This window comes from Canis lupus, chromosome 17, assembly GCF_003254725.2.
Source record: "Canis lupus dingo isolate Sandy chromosome 17, ASM325472v2, whole genome shotgun sequence".
NCBI classification, from domain to species: Eukaryota; Metazoa; Chordata; class Mammalia; order Carnivora; family Canidae; genus Canis; species Canis lupus.
Window position 1 is genome coordinate 51,784,526 of NC_064259.1, and position 19,825 is coordinate 51,804,350.

The following is a 19,825-nucleotide window of genomic DNA, read 5'->3' on the forward strand; positions in this document are numbered from 1 at the left end:
GTTTTGCCTCTCTCCCTTCTTCCCCTGCAAGGTCTGACATTCACTTTTTATCCCAAGAGCAATTTGGTCTAGGACAGTTGGACCATCCTCATCAATTAAGCAGTCTGTGTAACTACCTTGAGAGTGTCACACATAGGACTCACCAGAAATTCATCAGCAAACTCCTCTTTGCTAGATTTCTTGTTTTGGGCCTCATCCAGGAACTTGTGCAGAATTTCCCTTTGGTCCATGCTGCAGGCCAAGAGAAGCTGTCTACCAGCGGGTTAAGGGAGGGCATGTCAAATGTATGTCATGGCCGAGATACCACCAAGAAGCCACTGCTGCTGCCAGAGCAGAGCATGTTGAAGGCTGTGGTTAACTGACTTCGTCACAAGCCCTAGAGGAAATTAGTACGCAACCAGCCTCTGTGGTCACACAACAAAGCCACCATCACTCCAGGGCCCTAGTGCCTCCCTTCTCAAGGAAGGAACCTGGTTTACAGTTCAAGTTTTAACAAACAAGAGGCTAACCAGAACATAACACATGGTCTGCTTAGCTCTGAGACTCTTCCACTTCATCATCTTTAAGCAAGATTCACCTTTTTTTTCTTGTTTCCTAGAGAAAAGGCAGAAGGCCAGTTCTCATGGCTGGGGTCTGCTTCTCCCCAGTTCCTCCACGAACACAGAGGTCCTGCTAATACTTTCTGTTTCTTCAGGTCCCAGATGAACTCAGAAAAATTAGTGTCAGAAAGGGAGATAGGCACTGTATGGAGTTAAGACATCTTCCACCTGTACCGTTCTCCCCAAAGTTCTTTGTCCACGTGATCAGTGGCAAATTTCTGTTCATCAGACAAGGCATTTTTATTCAGAAGTTTTAAGCCTGCCAGACAGACCTCAAATTCTCTTTTGGATGAAGCAAAGTCAGCTGCTTCTGACAGTCTGTATCTCTCCCCAGGGCTGGGGAAGTGCCGACCTGCTTAAGGGAAGTGTTGTTGATCTCAGGACTGTACAGGAGCCAGGAGAATAGTGTGACCCCGCCCCACGAAGAGCACCTGATGAGGAAGTTGGCCCAATATCCTCTGTATCCAATACTAGTTAACTATAAGGAACAGAAGAAAGAGTAAAATCGACTACCTTGCTGGCAACAGTAGCTTTCCAGGTCTAGAGAAGACATCTCTACTTTCCCAAAGAGTGCTTTGGAAAAGGCCATTGCTTCAGGAGGCCACACTGTACACATGGCATTTTGGCTTGTTTGACAGGCAGGCTGTTCTAGAAAAAAGCTTCCATATCTCAGCTTGAATAAATCCTCTCCTCAGCGAGTACAAACCTACCTAAGACTGTCTCATACAGAGTAAGTGCAAGCCAAAATCAGCATATCATCTCTGCTTGAGGACAGGAGTTCCATAAATGTTAGCAAAATTAGCCTGAAATAATACCAAAGGAAACCGGGAAATGTGCCATTAGAGCTTCCTCTATTTAAGATATTAGCAATCCTTTCTGTTTTGCATTATTCAAACTTCCTTTAGGAAATTATGATTCCAAACACTATGAAGCTGCATCCACTTTATTTTCCTCACAACAGGAAAGGAACAGTCTTTGAGGGATCCTGCTATAGGCAGGTGAGGCCAATAAAGAATTTCAATCCAGAGCCACATAATAAATTAAAATTAAGCATAATTCTTCAATAATATTTGTTGAGAATAGGATAGTATTTCCCCAGTTAGCCCCATCTGGCATTAAAGGGGAACTTTTTGTAGCACTAACTAATGTGATGTTTAATTTGGCTATTTTAAGACATATAAAATATAAGGAAAACTTTAAAAGCACAAAGGCTAAAGTTCACAATAACTAAAACTCTATAAAAGTATGTATAAGGTTAGGTGAAGACTAAGTAAGTGATGCAGAAAAGAATCAATTGTGTAAGTGCTGGGATCAAGGGTGCTTTTTAAAAAGTCTTTTAAAATTATTATGCTATCTTTAAATTAGAATAAAAGACATAACAATCCATCAATTTGTTCACAAATTTATTGACTATCCACTAAATATAAAGCACTATGTCAGGGCTGCGGATATAGTAGTGAACAAGCCACAGTAAAAAGCACTGTTAGCCAATAATAAAGCATCTCAAGACTAAGACAAAGATGTAACTACTAATTAAAATAAAAAAACATTCCAAACTAACTTGCTCATTTGCAGAGTAGCAAAGCATACCCCTAAAAGGAAAATGATGTTCTATATTTTAATGAGAGAGTTTCGGTCCCCTTAGAATATAATTACTTCCAACCAAACCAGATCTTTACTAATTAATAAACAAAAGAGACCTAATAAAATGAGATTTAAAGCTCTTTTTCTCAAGTTCATATTTCAGAACAATCTTTAACTTTAGTCTCATCTTAGGGAGAGCTGACATAGAGATAGATATGAGACAGAGAGAAATTCGCTGAGATACCCTCCATAGCACTTTTACTCCAAATATAAGAATCTAAAAATATTATCTTCACATAACTGTAGAGTTTTTACAAAGCAAACAGCAATTCTTAGGAGTCTGTTCCACTCTAAAACCAAAAGATACAGAAACATCGTGAAATAACCCAACCTCAAAAACCCACTTAGCTGAAAGACCATTTCCTGAGTAGACCACTCAAGTAAGCAAAAAACAAGAGTGAAGGAGAAAACAAAACAAAACAAAAAAACCCTTCAGTTTTATTTTTTTTTTCAGTTTTATTTTGAACAAATCTAAGCTGCTATACTTAATTTTTTGTACTTCCTTCTACAGGTACCAGAGGACAACAGGAGCATCATGCTTTTTGATAGAGATTCTGATGACTCATTTATCTCCTGTGGGAAGATCAAGAGCTGGCAAAGGGGGAGCATGTTATACAGCAAAGACTGGTAAGCACCTAAAAGGATTTATGAACTTGTGATGAAACATTTAAACCGGGCTGGCATAAACCCTGAGTGAACACGACAGTTCCATGCAGTGAAAAACCCATGAGCACTTTGTCAGAACCCTCAAAGGTGAGTTCTAGTGGAAAGTAAAAGTGAATGAGCGCCTGAAGAAGAGAGAGGAAGGAGGACCTCACTGCTGCCTCCTGTGGCTCTCCTGTGTGCTCAGAAGGAAGACAACAGTGGAGAGAAGTGACCATCACACTGTCGCCCACATCGCAAAGAGGGAAGTACGCCAGTGTAAGGGGAAACATGAGTGTCACCGTGGTTGGAATTCAATGACCGAAAGAAAAAAAAAATCTTTCAACCAAAGACAATATCAGGGGAAAGTATTAGGACAGTTATTATTTGGTTAATAGGAAATACTCTCAGGTTTCTCAGAACATCCTTCTCTCTATATAAGAAGGCATATTTCACCCTGGGGAAGCCACTCACCAATTTTTGCTGTAGTGGCACTATGCCTGCCTTTCTCTACATTGCAGGGCCATTGATTTGATATGGGCTCCGTGTGTTATCTGTGGGATACTCCATTCTCTGTGAGCATCCCCTTGGTCACCAGGGCCAACTTGTCCTCTCTCCTCAATATCTGATAGACTCAAGCAGTCTTGTCCATTCCCCTGCTGACCACTATCCCCTTTTGTACTTTTGCACATGTGGGTTCCTGTAGCAACAGGCTCTCAGTTATACCCGATGCTACCATCTCCTAGGAACCAAGGCTTCTAGAAACCACGAAAGTTCTTAAAATTCTACTGTCATGCTAAAGACCCAAAGTAATCGCTGATGGTCTATGGGAACACGTCTGTCCTGATTCTTCCACTTGCCACCACGCCCCTCCCCATGTGTCCCTATCCAAACTACCTAGCCACATTATCCACAGGCCTTGCTCATTCTATCACCACCTCTTTTGCTACTTCTCACCTTTCCCCTACTTTTTGTCAAGACGAAAATAAAGCTGTAAAGCCTGGTTACTCTTTTCTTCAAAAACCCTGCTCCTAATGCCATCTCACCACACACTTCTCTTACTTAGTTGGCCTTCTCTCAGGATCAAGTCTATATATTCAGCTATAGAAGTTTTATTCATTTTTTCACATGTTCCTAGTCTCCCGTAAGATTATTTAAAAGAGTTTATTCAAAAGAAAAAACATAACCCTCCCCCTAGAGGGTTAAGTTTATCAAAGGCAGTGCTAGTGTCTTCTGTATGTATCTGTGTAAGCCACAACACTTCACGTGGTCTTAAGCACACTTAAAATAAACCTGTTTCTGTTATGAAAGCATGTGCTATATAACACGGTTAGGTATTGGCGAGAGATGCACACTGACTTGCTTACTCACTACATCAGTGACTCCAGGTCTCCTGCCTGGCACAGTCTACACCAGTCTCTGGCTGGGCACTCTCACTATGCCAGGAGCAGATGGGCCTTCCCTGCAGGGAGGCCCCGAGAACCTGGCAAAGAGCACTTGCCTGAGTGCTACTGCCCAAGCAGCAGGGCCATTGTTGAGGAAGGAATGGGGCCACCACCCCTGAGGCAGAGTCCAATCCTGCAGGGCTGTGATGGCTGGGGGAAGAAATGATCTCCTTCCTCTCCAGAATACATCCATTCTCCCTTCTATAAATGGACACAGAAGAGTCTTCTAAAACACCTCTGATGAAGCTTGTTGCTTTGCTCATCTTTCTACATCACCAGCACCAGGAAAGTCCCCTACCCATGTTCTTGTCACGATTGCTTCTGGTCACAGTTGTTTCTTGTCACTACAGCATTCTGAGCCCTCATCAATCTCAGGTCATCGGCTATGAACCTCTTAGTTAGCTTCCTACATTCCACAGGGAATCATGTTCTGCCTTTGGTTTCAGAAACAACCCTCAGAAGGCAAAAGTCAACTGATAGTTTGCAATCGACACAATGTACCTTTTCTTAAAACAGAATTGGGACTCTTGGTGGGGTTTTGGCATCTTGTTCAAAATATAATCAAACTTGAAGTCTTGGGGTGCCTGGGTGGCTCAGTGGTTGAGCGCTCGCCTTCAGCTCAGGGCATGATCCCAGGGTCCCGGGATCGAGTTCCATATTGGGCTCCCTGCAGGGAGCCTGCTTCTCCCTCTGCCTATGTCTCTGCCTCTCTCTGTGTGTCTCTCATGAATAAATAAATAAAATCTTAAAGAAAATTAACTAGAAGTCTTATCTTCCTTTTGATTGTTTATTCAGTCTATTCATCTATTTATTTAATGAATATTTAAGAGATCCAGATATATGCTAGAGAACAGGAAGAGGTGCACTACAGGTGAATACAACAAATTATCTTCTTTCAAGGACCTCTTATACTTGTGAGGAAGGTTAAGTATACAAATAGCTATAATTTAAGGCCACTTGTGGTACAGCTATAAATGTTATACAAACAAAATTTTGAGAAGGCAAAGATCACATTGACTTGGGTTACCTGGATAGCCTTCATGGAGGAAGCAGCATTTGAGTTAGGCCCTGGATTTGTCAAAGAGCCTGAGGAGAGGCAATATGAAAGGGTGGGGGGGGGGGGCGAGTTTAGCTCAGGGTGTCATCCTGGAGTCCCAGGATCAAGTCCCACATCGGGCTTCCTGCATGGAGCCTGCTTCTCCCTCTGCCTATGTCTCTGCCTCTCTCTCTGTGTCTTCAAAAATAAATGAATAAAATCTTTAGGAAAAAAAAAGAGAGAGAGAAAGAACAATAGGAAGAGGGTAGCTTAGTGAGTGGCTCAATCTGACCAAGCCTTGGTTATGTAGAGTCCTGATTGAAAAGGCTAGAAATGGCAGTTGGAGACAGACCCTGAGGGAATTTGAATACCAGGCTGAAAAGTTGGGCTTTATTTGACGGGCAGTGAAAAACCAGCGAAGGTTTTGTTTTAAAAATAAATAAATAACAACTTTATTTAGGTACTATTGAAATACAGTAAACTACACATTTCAAAGTGTGTGGTTGGATAAGTTTGAAATGTGTACACCCCACAAAACCATCACCACAATCAAGATAATGAACGTATCCAATCACCTTCAAAAGTTGCACTGGAAAATCTTAAGAAAATGGCAATTAGAGCAATGGTCCTTGATATTTTTTTTTTTAAGAAATGGCCCCTTGTAATTAATATTTTGAAAGTCTCATCATCTCCTTCAGTAGTATGTAAAATTTCAAAATGAACTATACCATATCTAAAAACTAATCAAAAGAATAGACAAGGAAACCATGGCTTTGGTTAACCTGGTGGCAGTATACAGAACAGACTGGAATGGGGTAAGCCTGGAACAGGACAATCAATTAACAGCCTAACTAAGAGGTTTTACCAAAAGTCCAGGTAAGTGGTAATAAACTCTTGTGAGAGAATTAGGTCAAAAAATAAGGAATAAGTGAGAAAGACTAATTTTGTGTGTAAGACTGGAAAGAGCGAACAGGGGAAAATGACTAAGGTTATGAGCTAGCTGGATGGCAGTTTGGGAAAGCATAGATTAAAAAAAAAGGTATACAGAAATGAAGAATCAGAGCTTGTAGATGTGGATTTAGGAAGAAGGAAAATTAGTCAGACTTAGAAATCACTCACATTGAGGTGAGAGGTAAAGCCAGAAGGTTGGCTTATCTTTGTAAAAGACAGTGTCAGTGGAGAGAAAAAAGTCAAGCTAGAACTTTACGAACCCCAAATCACTGCAGCCTCAAATTGCTAATGGTGCAGTGCTTAAAATATTCCAGAAACTGGGCTAAGCCCTTAACACAATGTATTGCTTCATTTACCCCTCACCTCAATCCTATGAATTAGTGACCAAAACATCTCTATTTTAAGATGTGGAAACTAAGACACAAAGAAATTGGATTACTGGCCCAATTCACATGATTAGTCTCTGGTAAAACTAAATTGTTAAAATCAGACAATCTGAAGGTATTTTTAATCTCTGGGCTACAGTGTCTTCTTGCTGCAACTCCACCACTTCAGCTCGCCTAGAAGCGGATGGCCTAGTAACAAACACAACATCCAAATCAGAGCTGCATTACCCATTTATTTGGTATAATCCCCAGAGGCACCATAGCTGCAATCTCAAAATAATGCTGTACACTCGGAGCCAGATTCATATTCTAATGTTTTATTGGCAGTATAGGATGAAACAGGGAGCTGGTCTAGCTAAGTGGGAGAAAAAAAGACAAAGAGGAGGCTGCTGGCCTCTGACATTTATCATTTACTTTATCTTTCAGCTGATTGAGATGTTATGACATGTAGCTTTGTATAAGTTTAAGGCGTGCAGTGTAATAATTTGCTATATATGCATATTTCAAAATGCTTACCACAATAAGGTTGGTTAACATGTCTATCACCTTACCTAGCTGAATAGATGTGTTTTGGGGTACCCAGCTTGCTCAGGCAGTGGAACATGCGACTCTTGAGCTCAGTGAGTTCGAGCCCCATGTTGGGTGTAGAGATTACTTAGAAAAAATAAAATCTCACTTGACGGGATGAGCACTGGGTGTTATGCTATATGTTGGCAAATTGAACTCCAATAAAAAAAATTGAACTCCAATAAAAAAATTTAAAAGAAAGAAAGAAAGAAAGAAGAAGAAGAAAGAAAGAAAGAAAGAAAGAAAGAAAGAAAGAAAGAAAGAAAGAAAGAAAGAAAGGAAGAAAGAAAGAAAGGAAGGAAGAAAGAGTGTGTGTGTGGCGAGTTCCTTAAAAATCTACTCTTTTAACAACTTTTCAATATATGATACAGTATTATTAACTATAGTCACCATGCTGTATATTACATCCCTAGACCTTTCTCATCTTATAACTCGAAGTTTATACCCTTTGCCCACTTTCATCTTCTCCCCCCACCTCACACGCCCTGCCCCTGGCAACTACCAATCTGTTCTGTTTCTCTGTCATTCAATTGAGACTGCACTTGCTGAGAATTAGTTCAAATATGTAGACACAATTTTATTTCATGAACAAAACAGCATTGGTCAAAGTGAAAATAGTGATTTCGCCGAAGAAGTCAAATACCACAAAACCCACCATGTTGAATTTATAGTAATGCAAAGGAAAAAGGAATATATTGAGTGTCTTAACTTGGTAGCAAAAAAGCTAATTTCTATTAATAGAGACATGGAATCTCATTTGGGATTACTAACCTGTTGTGATTTATCTATGAATAGAGGAAAGAGCATAACTTGAAAAAGTCAAAATATAGTAGCAATGCTACCTACATCCTTGTTTCTATGCATTTGGGGAAGCAGATAGCTGGCTGGCTGAAGGGAGGGGATGTGGTTACACTTGAGCCAAACTGTAACCAAGCCATTAATGCTGCTCTTCAAAAATAGATATAGCAATGCTTTTTTTCTCAACAATCAGTTAGGTAGTCTAGTCTTGGGGCTTATGAATATAAGAGTCTCTACTTGAGGATTGCCTACTCAACTATAAGATGATTAAGGACTATTACAAGACACACATACCGTAGATATCATATGCTTCCAGTCACTACCAGTCACCTATGGTAGGGCCAGGAAAATGTATACCCTCTAATGACTGACTACCTAGGAGTCTCGGAGCTCTCTGATTCAGAGTCCTAGAGAAAGTGTTTACTATGCAGGAACTAACAAACACTCTCAGACTAAATTCTAAAAAAAATAATAAAAATAAAAATGAGTTATCCTACATACAGTTGTGTTTGGCATGAGTGATCAGGATTGCAACAGAACTTAAATAATTCAAGGAGAAATGTTCACCTAGCTTTAAAGCTACACATGTTCCATAAGGGCCAGATATTAAATATATTTTACAAGCCATAAGGTATCTGCTGTGACTCCTCGACTCTGCCATTGCAATGCTAAAACAGCCATAGACAATCTAGAAACAAGCGAGTGTAGTTGCATGCCAATAAACCTATCTGCAAAAAAAGTAGTGGGCAGTATTTGGCCAAGCCCTGCTCTAAAGTAATGGCTCTCAAATTCTATATGTACAAAAGAATCCCCTGTGGAACTGGTTTTCAAAAAGGTAGGATCCTAGGCCTCCGCCCACCCCTACAGAATCAGAATCTCTAGGAACGGGGCCTGGAAATCAGCAATTTATAAGGTCCACCAGGGGTATGTAAACCAGTTTTCGGTTTGAAAAATACTGTGGTATACAGCTAGTTTCATCTAAGCTGGGATGGCCCCACTGTCCTAGATGTGGGCCAGCACTTCCTGCATCCTGTGGCAGTAAAAATATGACGTTTCATCTTTTGTCGGCCTTTTTAGTAGAAAGGCAGATGAGGAAACTGCCATTTTTTGCTTTCAACCTAAAAATTCATAAAATAATTCTGCTTTGGTGAAATTAACACAAAACTTAGGCTAGGGATTTAAAAGAAAATTCTCAACTTAAAATAACATGGTTCCAACCAAAATCTCCCAGAAGATCTTTAAACTGCAAAATGAGTAGACAAGATCCTTACCAAAAGACAGGGCCAAATCTGAATGAATAGTTTACCACGTGCTCCCTTTTCCAAACTATCTCCAGCGAAGTCCTGCTCTGTCACCTGGAATTCCACTCCTAACAAGCCATTACTTTGTATCTGGAGGTATTTGCTTAAATGGAACCTCATTAAAACTCACATAAAGGCAGAAAGTACAAAATCTCTGTAGACCTCCGAGGGCTGCTCCTAACTTTAGCATCATCAGTAGAGAAGAAATTATTCAGCTAAGTCCAAAAGAAGGTAGCTTTGCATTTGGTCATCTGTTTTAACTGCCAGAAATCAATCGCCCGATCAAAGTAGCAGTGATGTTCAAGCTGGTAAACAGTGCCACCTCTTCTTCAGCTCTCCAGATTTTCCTAGGAAGGACAATGAATATCTTTCGGTCAAAGGGATCATCTTCCTACAGGGAGCTTCCTCAAGAAACCACAAATTACTTACAGGTACCTCCCAGGAATGCAGCTCTTACTAAGGCTTCTGCTGATGCTGGACATGAAGAGGAATGCTCTATGAGAGCAGATATTCTAATGATTAGTAAGACATGGGCTTAGTTATTCTCCTATAGTTATTACTGCAGCAAATGACATTGTTTTTGGTTAGACAACAGGGGATGATTCTGAATTTCTGAAGCCAGGCTGAGCCCAATACACTATCACTAGTATGCTTCCTAGGCTGTTATATCTGGGAAGCGGAATTTAGCTCTACACTGTTAGTAGTCAACTAAAACTTTAGGCAAATGTTTCTGGAGTCCAACATCTATAATCTTGAGCTTCTGACTGCTGCCATTTCCATGGCACACACACAAAAACAAAAACAAAAACCTGCCATTTGCAGCAAAATAAGGAGGTCTGTTTTTCTACTTGGTTTCCAACTTACAGAAAGAATCTGGAATTGGGAGTCCCAGGTATTAGTACAAAAACAATGCAAATGCCTATTAAAGCCAGGGGCTCCGACATACTTACCCAACCTCCCTGTCCCTGGACAAACTCCCGGATGGCATTGTTCCCATTGATCATGTTTGTCATGGGGGCAGCCATCTGTCTTGCCATTTCAGGAGCCATGCGAGCCACATATTCAAGAAGCTTCACTGACACTGCCAGAAAGGCTCTCTCATAAGCTAAGCTGGAATCCTGAGCACACCAGGCCTGGCTGAGAGATTTTACTGTGTCCCGAAGTACAGCTCCTGCCTGGGGAGAGACATAGTTTATCAGTGAAGTATCGATAAATAAGCAGAAGAGGCTGCAGGGGCAGGAGTCCAGTAAAGCAAGAGTTTCCTAGAGAATGGCAGATGCACAACTGGTTGTATCTGGGGTAATCTTAAGGAGTAGATGGACAAATGTCTATTATTTTATTATTTTGTTATTTATTGTAACATGTATAGAGAAAACATAAGTAACCCATCACATCCCATGATTTTAGACATTATTACTGAGGATGAGCAAAATGGTTGAAAGAAAAACAAAATGATTTGAAAGAAAAATATTAAGTATGTGATAGCATAGCTGGTTGAGTGGTGACAGTATTATTTGAATGACTGACATCTGGGAAATTCTAAAGTTAAAAAAAAAAAAAGACTTGTTTTTCCTCTTCCTCTGTCCTCTCCCCAAAAACTGATCCAAAAGTCATTAGGTGGGGCCAAGCAAGATCTAGCGTAGTGTTGTAGGGGGACCCATGTTAGTCAGAGTGGGCTGTCAGAGCCAAACACACTGAGAAAGACATTTACATGAGTACCCAGATCTTGGTTTCCAAATATCATTCTCCATTAAAAGAAACCAAAGGTCCCTGGAGAGTGGCTGATTTCAGGGTGGGGCTTAGAAAATACAAAGAGATCTGTCAGAAATTAAGGAAGTACCCACAGAATGACAGGGCATGCCAAAAAGACACAGCCCAGATGGAGAGGATTCCCACTGGTCAAAACTGGGACAATTTGAGCATCCAAATAAATAGTGATAGTAACAGATTTTAACCTTTGAATAAAGGAGGAATTCATGAGTCCATGTTGATGTAAAAAATAAATGAATAGATTGAAATGTTGATGAGATATAGGATATTTACATGGTTTCAACATACCTCCCTCCACAACACTTGACTATATTAACCAAGGATATTAACTACAGTGGAGAAGTCTTGCAGACCCTATCCTTAAGTGATTGAAGTTAACATCAGTAATGGGACAGATTGAAATTTGTGCCACTTAATAGGTGCAATGAGAAGAACACAGCAACCCTTCTGTGATCTTCCTACCAAAAGTACATACCCTGAATCCAATCAGGAGGAAACATGGAACAAATCCAAGGTTACAAAATAACTGACCCATAATCTTCAAGTGTTAAGGTCATGAAAAATCAAGGCAAGACTGAGAAACAGTTCCAGATTGAAGGAGACTAAAGAGACATGACAACTAAATGCAGGATATGATTCTGGCCTAGATTTTTTAAAAATTTTATTTATTTATTTGACAGAGAGAGAGAACGGACGAGCACAAGCAGGGGGAGAGGCAGGCAGAGGAAGCAGGAGAACCAGGCTCCCTGTTGAGCAGGGGACCCAAAGGCAGATGCTTAGCCAACTGAGCCACCGAGGCACCCTGGCTTAGATCTTTTTGTTGTTAAGTGACATCACTGGGACAATTGGCAAATCTTGAATGGGATCTGAGGACAAGATGATAATGTGTCAGTGCTGATTTCCTGGTTTCGATGCTTAGACTGTGGTTATATAAAAGAATGGCCTTGTTTGAAAGGAAATGTGCCAAGTATTAGGAGATGATGGAACATCCTATCAGCTACCCACTCTCAGATGATTCAAGAGGGAAATTCTTTGTACAATATATACAACTTTCCTATAAATTTAGAACTGTTTCAAAAAACTTTTTTTTAATTAAAAAATAAAAGTAAATTCAGCTTTCTGCTACCTAGGAAAACTTTAGTGCAAGCAATGAAGAGTGATAATACAGTTCTGCCTAAATAGGTGTATTATCCAGAATAAAGCATAATGGTGAAGAGTAGGATTCTGGAATCAGTCTGGGTTCAAATCCTAACTTCAATACCCACTGAGTAACCTAATTTCTTGTTTCCCTCTTCCTCAGTTTCCTTATCTGTTTACATGGATATCCAGTCAAAAAGTATTTGTGGAGGGTCTCTCGTATAGGAGGTACTACTCTGAATTGTGTGGATATTGCAGTGAACAAAAGGGTTAGATGTTTGCTCTCATAGCACTACATGCACAGATGAATAACAGTTTCTATAACACCCCAGGGAGGGGTGGAAGGTCTAAATGAGATAATAAGTGCAAAGTGTTTGGAATACTGCCTGGCACGTATTAAGTGATAAGTTCATATTACTCGCCATTGTTGACATTAGTCAGAAATATCTTCTAGAACACGACATCGTCTATGGTCTTTACAAGCAATACAGAATCCAAGTGCTTCTGCCAGTAATCAGCATTCTGATGAAAATCCAGATATGCCCTAGATGGTTGCTGTAGGTACTTACCCCTCACCCCAGCAGACTTGTCGACTGTCTTGTCTGCCTGTCGTTCTGAAATTATGTAGATAATTTCATTGCTGGACCTTGTAGGGGGGAGAGGGAGATGCCTACTCCCAGCCAAATAAATATTACAACAGGTACATAAAAGAATAAAGTGCTTTACCTAGAACAAAGTGCTACAGATGTGCTCTATGCCATGTATGCTCCGCTCTGCTGGAAAACGAATGGGAACAGTCTGAAGGCTGACCACCCAGAAGATTTTCTTCTCAATACCATTTGGACCTGTGATTAGCTCCTGAAGAACTAGCAACTGGAGAGCTCCTGCTGTGTCTCCTTGGATGAACATAAGCCCCCAAATCTTTCGAAGGACATTTCTAGTTACAGTTGTATAAGAATAGTAAGAAAAGAGTGTTTGGAATAGAAAAACTGCAGCAACTTTACCTGTCCCCGAATGGTTTCTGCAATGACATTTTTGGCAGAAGCTTCCAATTCTCCATTGAACTGGTCCCCCAACATCCGAAGGCGACCAGCAATTATGGCCACATCAAAAGAGCAAGCCTCTCCTAAGAGGGGGAGAATACATTTACATTTGTTACAGAGTTTGAGGGGATGGCAAGTCCCAGGAATCTGGGTGTTAGAGAACGTTCTCTAGACTTTTAAACAATCTTGGCATCATTCTCTTCCAAGAACAGCTTCAATATTCTGTCAACCCCATAGTCAGAAGATCTCCCTTCCCTGAGAACATCTTTCCCTTCATGGAGGCTACTGATGTTCAGGTATTGCTGAAAGCTTAGTTCTCATTTTGGAAGTGAAGACAAAATAAGAAAGCATACTCAGCTTCTCTTATTGACCTGCCATCACGACCTTGGGCCCGGAGCCTTACCTGAATCTGTTTCATCTACACAACGTAGGTTCCGGTCAGCAACCAGCAGCGTGGTGCCTAAGAAGTCTTTGAGTAAAGTGTCCACGATGCATTCCGTTTGCTCCTCAAAAGTTCGGGGTTTCTTCATTTTAGATGCTTGCTGTGGAGTTTTGCTTTTCCACAAAACAAGCAATTTTCAGCCCAGCAGAAAGTCAGAAATATTGGTAAACCACATGCGTCTGTCTCTGTGCTTTGTAAGGTTTCCTAATGGGACTTATAGCTCCAGAGCCTGTCCTACCAATTTTTTCAAAACTTGCTACTCAGAAACATGGGACTTCTCTGAAGAGCTCACTTACACAAATTGGGGCGACTTTATGGAGACTTTCAGTTCCTTTTTTTAGTACCACACCCTAGCCAGCACCTAAGATTAATGAATAACTTTTATTGTTAACCAATTTAGAACTGAAAGAGAGCTGAGGAAGAATTTCTTGGGCAATTTCCTTTAGAAATACTTCCTGTTAGGTTTTGTGTATGGCGTAACTTAAAGAAGGTTTTGAAATGATAGTAGACAAACATACAACTCCCGATAGATGGCATTTGTTTACCATAATTAGACATTTTATTTACTGAGTGTCTATGGATAAGGAAATATGCCTGGAACTACAAATAACACAGGAAAATGGAACAGATACATTCCTGTCTTCCTGGAGCTTACGCTTCAGTGTGAGCGACAGATATTACATGACTAAGAATAATTTCTTGTGCTTATTGAGATACAGTGTGTGATTACAGTGTGCAATGGGGAATCAGACCTAGAGGGTTAGGAAGGCTTCTGGAAGTTGTAACATCTGAGATGAGCTCTTAAGGACAAGTAAGGATTATGAGGCAAAAAAGGAGAAATAAGACCATTCCAGGAGGGAATAGGATATATATAAGCTGACAAGGTAGGGGAAAAAACTTGAGTGAGGAATTGGGAATGGGGAACATACAAAGTATTTCACAGGGAAATTATGAGGATTAAATAAGATAATGTTGTGTGGAATGATCCAGCAGTTTCTCACAGGTAGTAAATGTTAAATGTCTTCCAGTTAGCCTAAACCCTGAGGACCAGGATGAAGGGGATCTGGGATTTACTCTCTAACAGGAGTAAGTAGGATTCTCCTAACAGGGTTAGACTCCACCAGTTTTTATGAGCTCTCATGATTAGACACTTACCTATAGTAGCTGTCTTCTTAATGTAGCTATACCCAGATTTTGGATTTGAGAGTCAGTTCTCAAACCTATCAGCTCTTCCAGAGTATTCTGAACTGGTGAGCTGATAAGAGATTCAACCATAAGCACTGTAAGGCAGTTGTTCAGAATAAAAGTTCTACTTGCGAAATAAAAAGAGCCAACCTTCTATTTTCTATTCTAGAAACAAATGATCATAAATTGCTTTGGGACAAGGAACAAATTATGTAAAGGGCCATTTTCACTTCTCATCTGTCACTAGGGCTGAAATTTCAGTTTCTACTAGGTAAGCTTCAGATCTCCAATGTAAGTAGGTCCTTTGGAGATAATTCTGGGCCACCCTCCTTTCACACTACAGTCAGTTACTAAAAATTTAAGGATTCCAACAAATTAATTTATGACATACTCCCCAATTAGCATATGAAAAGAAACAAAAGGTTTTTAAGATACTATCCAACTGGTGTTAAAGAGCTTACCCAAGGTAAGTGACATCCTTAAGTGGCAGAATAGAAATTTAAAATCAAGCCCATCTTACCTCAAATAATAAACCTTTTCCCACAGTAATTGATTTCACAACTGATGTGCTTATAGACAAATGCCAGCTTTGGAATCTGATCTCCAGATTATCTTATCTATTCTTAGCATTACCTTATAGAATCAATGTTGTAAGGCTAAGGAAATGAAAGTCTACTTTCTCTTGGACAATGTGAGCCTTCATTATAGCATCTTTGAGAACTGTCCCATCCCTTCTCCCACGGCCCACATATCCTTCACTATTGCATTTCAAGTACTATCTCCCAGTCCAGTTAGTACTAAAAAATGAGGCCAGAATGTTTTCACCATCATTTGCTTCTTTTGCTGCTGTGGCCATAACAATTTACATCCTGCTCTCAAAAACCTCATCACCTTTTATCATTGGCTCAAAGCCTTGTCATCTGCACCATGTTTGCCTGTGAATGAGGATCCTTGGCTACAACTCCTCTCAATGTATAAATCTCTAACTAAAATATAAATTATTTTATAATGGGTATATTTTCTCATATACCCAATATATGAGAAAGAGATAGAATAATTGTAACGAACTCCCATTCAAGAAAGGGGGTGGAAGAAATGGAGGCATGTAATAGTCCATAGCAATAAGATTATGGTCAGGAACTACATAAATGATTGCTTCTGCAATGTTCTGAAGCACCACAGTCATCAGTAGGCACCCATTACATGTGTTACATACTATTTCCCAACCAGGATAGACATTAGAAGGCCATTTTTCTAAAAGCACAATATCAACTACCCTCAAGGATTTTTAAAAAATATGCATCTACTTATGTCACATCATCAAAGCATATGTCTGCCAAGGCTAGAGAGCTAATTTCTAAATTAGCAAAACTAGGCTACAGTTAAGAGGAATTGTTGCTTTACTGAGATCATTTTAAAAGTACACTTTTCAAAAGCAACAGTTTCATATTCTGTTATGCCCCCATACATTACAGAAAAACAACCAAGTAGGACTTAATCTTTTAAAAGCTCCAATAACTGGGATCATTTTAGTAACATTTATTCAATTACTGAGCCATACCTAATTTTCTTTAGGTCAACATTTTTATTGTAGTCTTTAATTTTTAAAAAAGTCAATTTACTTAATCTCCACCATTTATATCCTGATGCCTTATAACTCTAAATTGGCAGCACTTAACACTTCCATTTTATTTCTTTGAGTACCTAATTGACATTTATGGTTTAACCAAACAAGTCAAACTATGGAAAAAAGCAATTCTAAAGCCGTTCTAATCTCTCTAATGTAATCCCTAAGGACCCAGGATTGAGATCATTCTCAATAGGGAGTGATTTTGTCCCACCAGGGCACCTTTGGCATTGTCTGGAGACATTTTTGTTATAACTGGGGGTTCTATTGGCTTCTGGTGGGTATAGGCCAAAGACGCTAATAATCATCCTACAGTGCACAGGAAAATCCTCCACGACAAAGAATTATCTGGCCCCGAAAGTCATTAATACCACTTTTTTTTTAAAAAAGATTTTATTTATTTATTCATGAGAGGCACACACAGAGAGAGAGGCAAAGACACAGGTAGAGGGAGAAGCAGACTCCATGCAGGGAGCCCAACATGGGATTCGATCCCGGGTCTTCAGGATCAGGCCCTGGGCTGAAGGCGGTGCTAAACCGCTGAGCCACCCGCGCTGCCCCATTAATACCACTTTTGAAAAACCCTAACCTAGATGGACTCCCATTATCATTTTGTTTGGTTGATACAATATAACAAAACTTACTTCGAACACCAATCCAAAAACACCATCAGAATCTAATTACTTACATTCATTTGATAAATATTTATTGAGTTATCACTATGTGGCAGACTGTGGAGATGGAAGAAGAGAGTACCACAGTCCTTAGAAATTATCCAGGTGGGGGGATCCCTGGGTGGCGCAGCGGTTTGGCGTCTGCCTTTGGCCCAGGGTCTGATCCTGGAGACCCGGGATCGAATCCCACGTCGGGCTCCCGGTGCATGGAGCCTGCTTCTCCCTCTGCCTGTGTCTCTGCCCCTCTCTCTCTCTATCATAAAAAAAAAAAAAAAAAGAAAAGAAATTATCCAGGGGGTAAAACAACTCACAGAATCCAGGCCCTTGGGACGCCTGTGGCTCAGCAGTTGAGCATCTGCCTTTGGCTCAGGTGGTGATCCTGGGGTCCTGAGATTGAGTCCCACATCGGGCTCCCCAGAGGGAACCTGCTTCTCCCTCCTGCTGTGTCTCTGCCTCTCTCTCTGTGTCTCTCATGAATAAATAAAATCTTTAAAAAAAAAAGAAAAAAAAAATCCAGGCCCTTGCCAGAAAATTCAATGCTGTCTGTTATCTACTCCTCTTAAGAGCCTAGTTGAGAGAAGTAATGAATGAAAAAATCTTTTAAAGGTATGCAAGTCCATTTATGTACCTATATAGTAAAAGTCTTTGAATTAAGCTAGATGACATTTGGACCATGTTATCGTTAAGTTCTTGAAGAAATGCCCTCACTAAGCTCCATGTTAAAGTTATGCTCTTCATTTTCATTAAAGAACCCTGTAAGTCATGAGAAACCCATTACTAACTTTCTGTAAGAATCCTGTACTTATCATTCAGTGCCACCTATGTGAAACTACATGTAGATTCCTTTTAAAAATGAATATTGATGGGGCACATGGGTGGCTCAGTGGTTGAGCATCTGCCTTTGGCCCAGGTCCTGATCCTAGGGTCCTGGGATTGACTCCCACATCAGGCTCCCTGCCAGGAAGCTGCTTCTCCTTCTGCCTATGTCTCTGCCTCTCATGAATAAATAAATAAAATCTTAAAAATTAATATTGGAAAGTTTCTTCCCTCTGATGACAGTTATATACCTATTTCTCTTCACTTTGACTGTCAAATCACTTACGGAGCTAAATTTGAGGCTCTACTGCATCAATTATGTAGGCCCTTAGACCTGAACATGTGCGTACTTCCTTATCACCAACCACGTTGGTCTTAAGTAGTTATTTCCATTTTTCCCTGTTGTAGATCCTCTGGTTATCTACATTTCACTATCTATACTTTAAATCATTTTATTACATCTGCTCTTAAGTTGCATCAGTTAATGTATGAAATGTGGGCAGGTCTGAATGCAACTGAAAGCAGAGAAGAGTGACAGGAAACCATTACACCAGTACTGCTAGACACATGCCCTGGATGCCATGACAGCCCGAACAGGACCGATAATGAGAGCAGCAAGGGTCACAGAAAACTTCCTGCAAGAGCTCATGACTTCCAGTGTGCATGACTTAGCAGAACACTGTAAGACAAGGACTAGATGGTATTAAAGAAAGAAGATAGGAGGGTGAGGAAATGTTCTAGCCAATAAGTAAAAGGTATCAAAGCACAGAGGTGAGAGAGCCTTGTGCATTCAAGGAATGCTAGTGGTTTGCTTTTTCAAGAACAGTGTTTGGACGAGCAGTGAGACAGGACACCAAAGAGTCACTTTGGATGCTACTTTGAACTCTGGCCTTGAAAAGTGTGATTAGAAATATGACGCCAGTGAGGAATTTATTGCAGTAACACAGGGAAGAAAAGATGACCCCCCCAACACACACAAATGATGACTTCATCAGTTTCCATAAACATTGAGCATCTTTAATTAGTAAAACAATCCCTAAAATGGATTAGAAAAGAATCCAAATCCTATCCTCACCCCATCCCATCCCCTTACCAACATTAACCTTTTCAACAACACCTGGAAAAATGGGGTCATTCACCTAGAGGTATGAGAGGAAGAAGTCAATTGTCTTCGGACAAAAACATAAGAATCCTGATTCTGAGATTGTCCATTCTCTTTTGCATTTGATAATATCTGGACTTCAAGCAATTCTAATCAGAAAAACTAGAACTCTGATAGCTACTCCTCTCAGGACAGGCAGCAAGAACCTATTAGGATTTTATGTCTCCAATGGTTCCAAGCACAGTTTCTAATACAGAAATAAAACCGTTCAGTGTCTCAGTCCTCGGCTCATTCTGTTTCACAGAGATCTGCATTTCTGAGTTCTCGGGCTCCAACAGCAGTTCTGTTAGAAACAGGCAGCCGGTGTCATCCTGAGCACTGAGGTAGGCTTTCCACGGGTGAGCCCCAGCCCTGCTCATTGCGATGGTCTGGATATTCACTACTTGCAGGGCCATCTGGAGGGTGTCAGGATGGACTGCTCCCTTCCAAGGGAATACTTGCTGATGAGCAACTTTCAGGCTAAACCAAGTTTTCTCAAAATACTCAGCAGTAAGCTGGCAATTGGGGACGAGCATGAGGGCTCCAGAATCTGGTTCTTGTACTGTCTCCTTGTGCTCTTCAGGAATCAGGGGACCTAAAAGAGGCAGAAAGCTTGTATAA

General features: G+C 40.4%; 3 protein-coding genes and 1 long non-coding RNA gene across 9 annotated transcripts in view; 1 reads left to right on the forward strand and 3 right to left on the reverse strand.

The window, feature by feature from the left end:
- PTPN22 (protein tyrosine phosphatase non-receptor type 22) overlaps positions 1-366 on the reverse strand; it is a 59,851-nt gene extending 59,485 nt beyond the window's left edge. Inside the window, exon 1 of one of the 3 annotated variants that reach the window (XM_049095726.1) lies at positions 144-364. In XM_049095726.1, coding sequence (XP_048951683.1) covers positions 144-230 — 87 coding nt within the window. In that variant the 5' untranslated portion in view covers positions 231-364. Of the gene's footprint in view, positions 1-143 lie in introns of all 3 variants that reach the window. The other 2 variants (XM_025453470.3, XM_049095727.1) reach the window with 2 other exon arrangements.
- The window catches only part of LOC125752774 (uncharacterized), an 86,323-nt gene that overhangs the window by 61,430 nt on the left and 5,068 nt on the right, over positions 1-19,825 (forward strand). The window contains exon 2 of one of the 2 annotated variants that reach the window (XR_007403011.1): positions 2,755-5,089. This is a non-coding gene — a long non-coding RNA (uncharacterized LOC125752774). Of the gene's footprint in view, positions 1-2,754; positions 5,090-19,825 lie in introns of those variants that run through there. The other variant, XR_007403012.1, reaches the window with a different exon arrangement.
- On the reverse strand, positions 7,827-14,214 carry BCL2L15 (BCL2 like 15). The gene is made up of 4 exons (XM_025453487.3): positions 13,723-14,214; positions 13,281-13,402; positions 10,320-10,544; positions 7,827-9,716 (listed from the first exon to the last, which is right to left on the reverse strand). Exons 1-4 carry the CDS (start codon positions 13,847-13,849, stop codon positions 9,699-9,701), a joined length of 492 nt encoding a protein of 163 aa, XP_025309272.1. The 5' UTR covers positions 13,850-14,214; the 3' UTR covers positions 7,827-9,698.
- AP4B1 (adaptor related protein complex 4 subunit beta 1) overlaps positions 19,059-19,825 on the reverse strand; it is a 30,132-nt gene continuing 29,365 nt past the window's right edge. For all 3 annotated transcript variants that reach the window (XM_025453480.3, XM_035700625.2, XM_025453481.3), the window contains one exon: positions 19,059-19,799. In XM_025453480.3, coding sequence (XP_025309265.1) covers positions 19,375-19,799 — 425 coding nt within the window. In that variant the 3' untranslated portion in view covers positions 19,059-19,374. The remainder of the gene's footprint in view (positions 19,800-19,825) is intronic.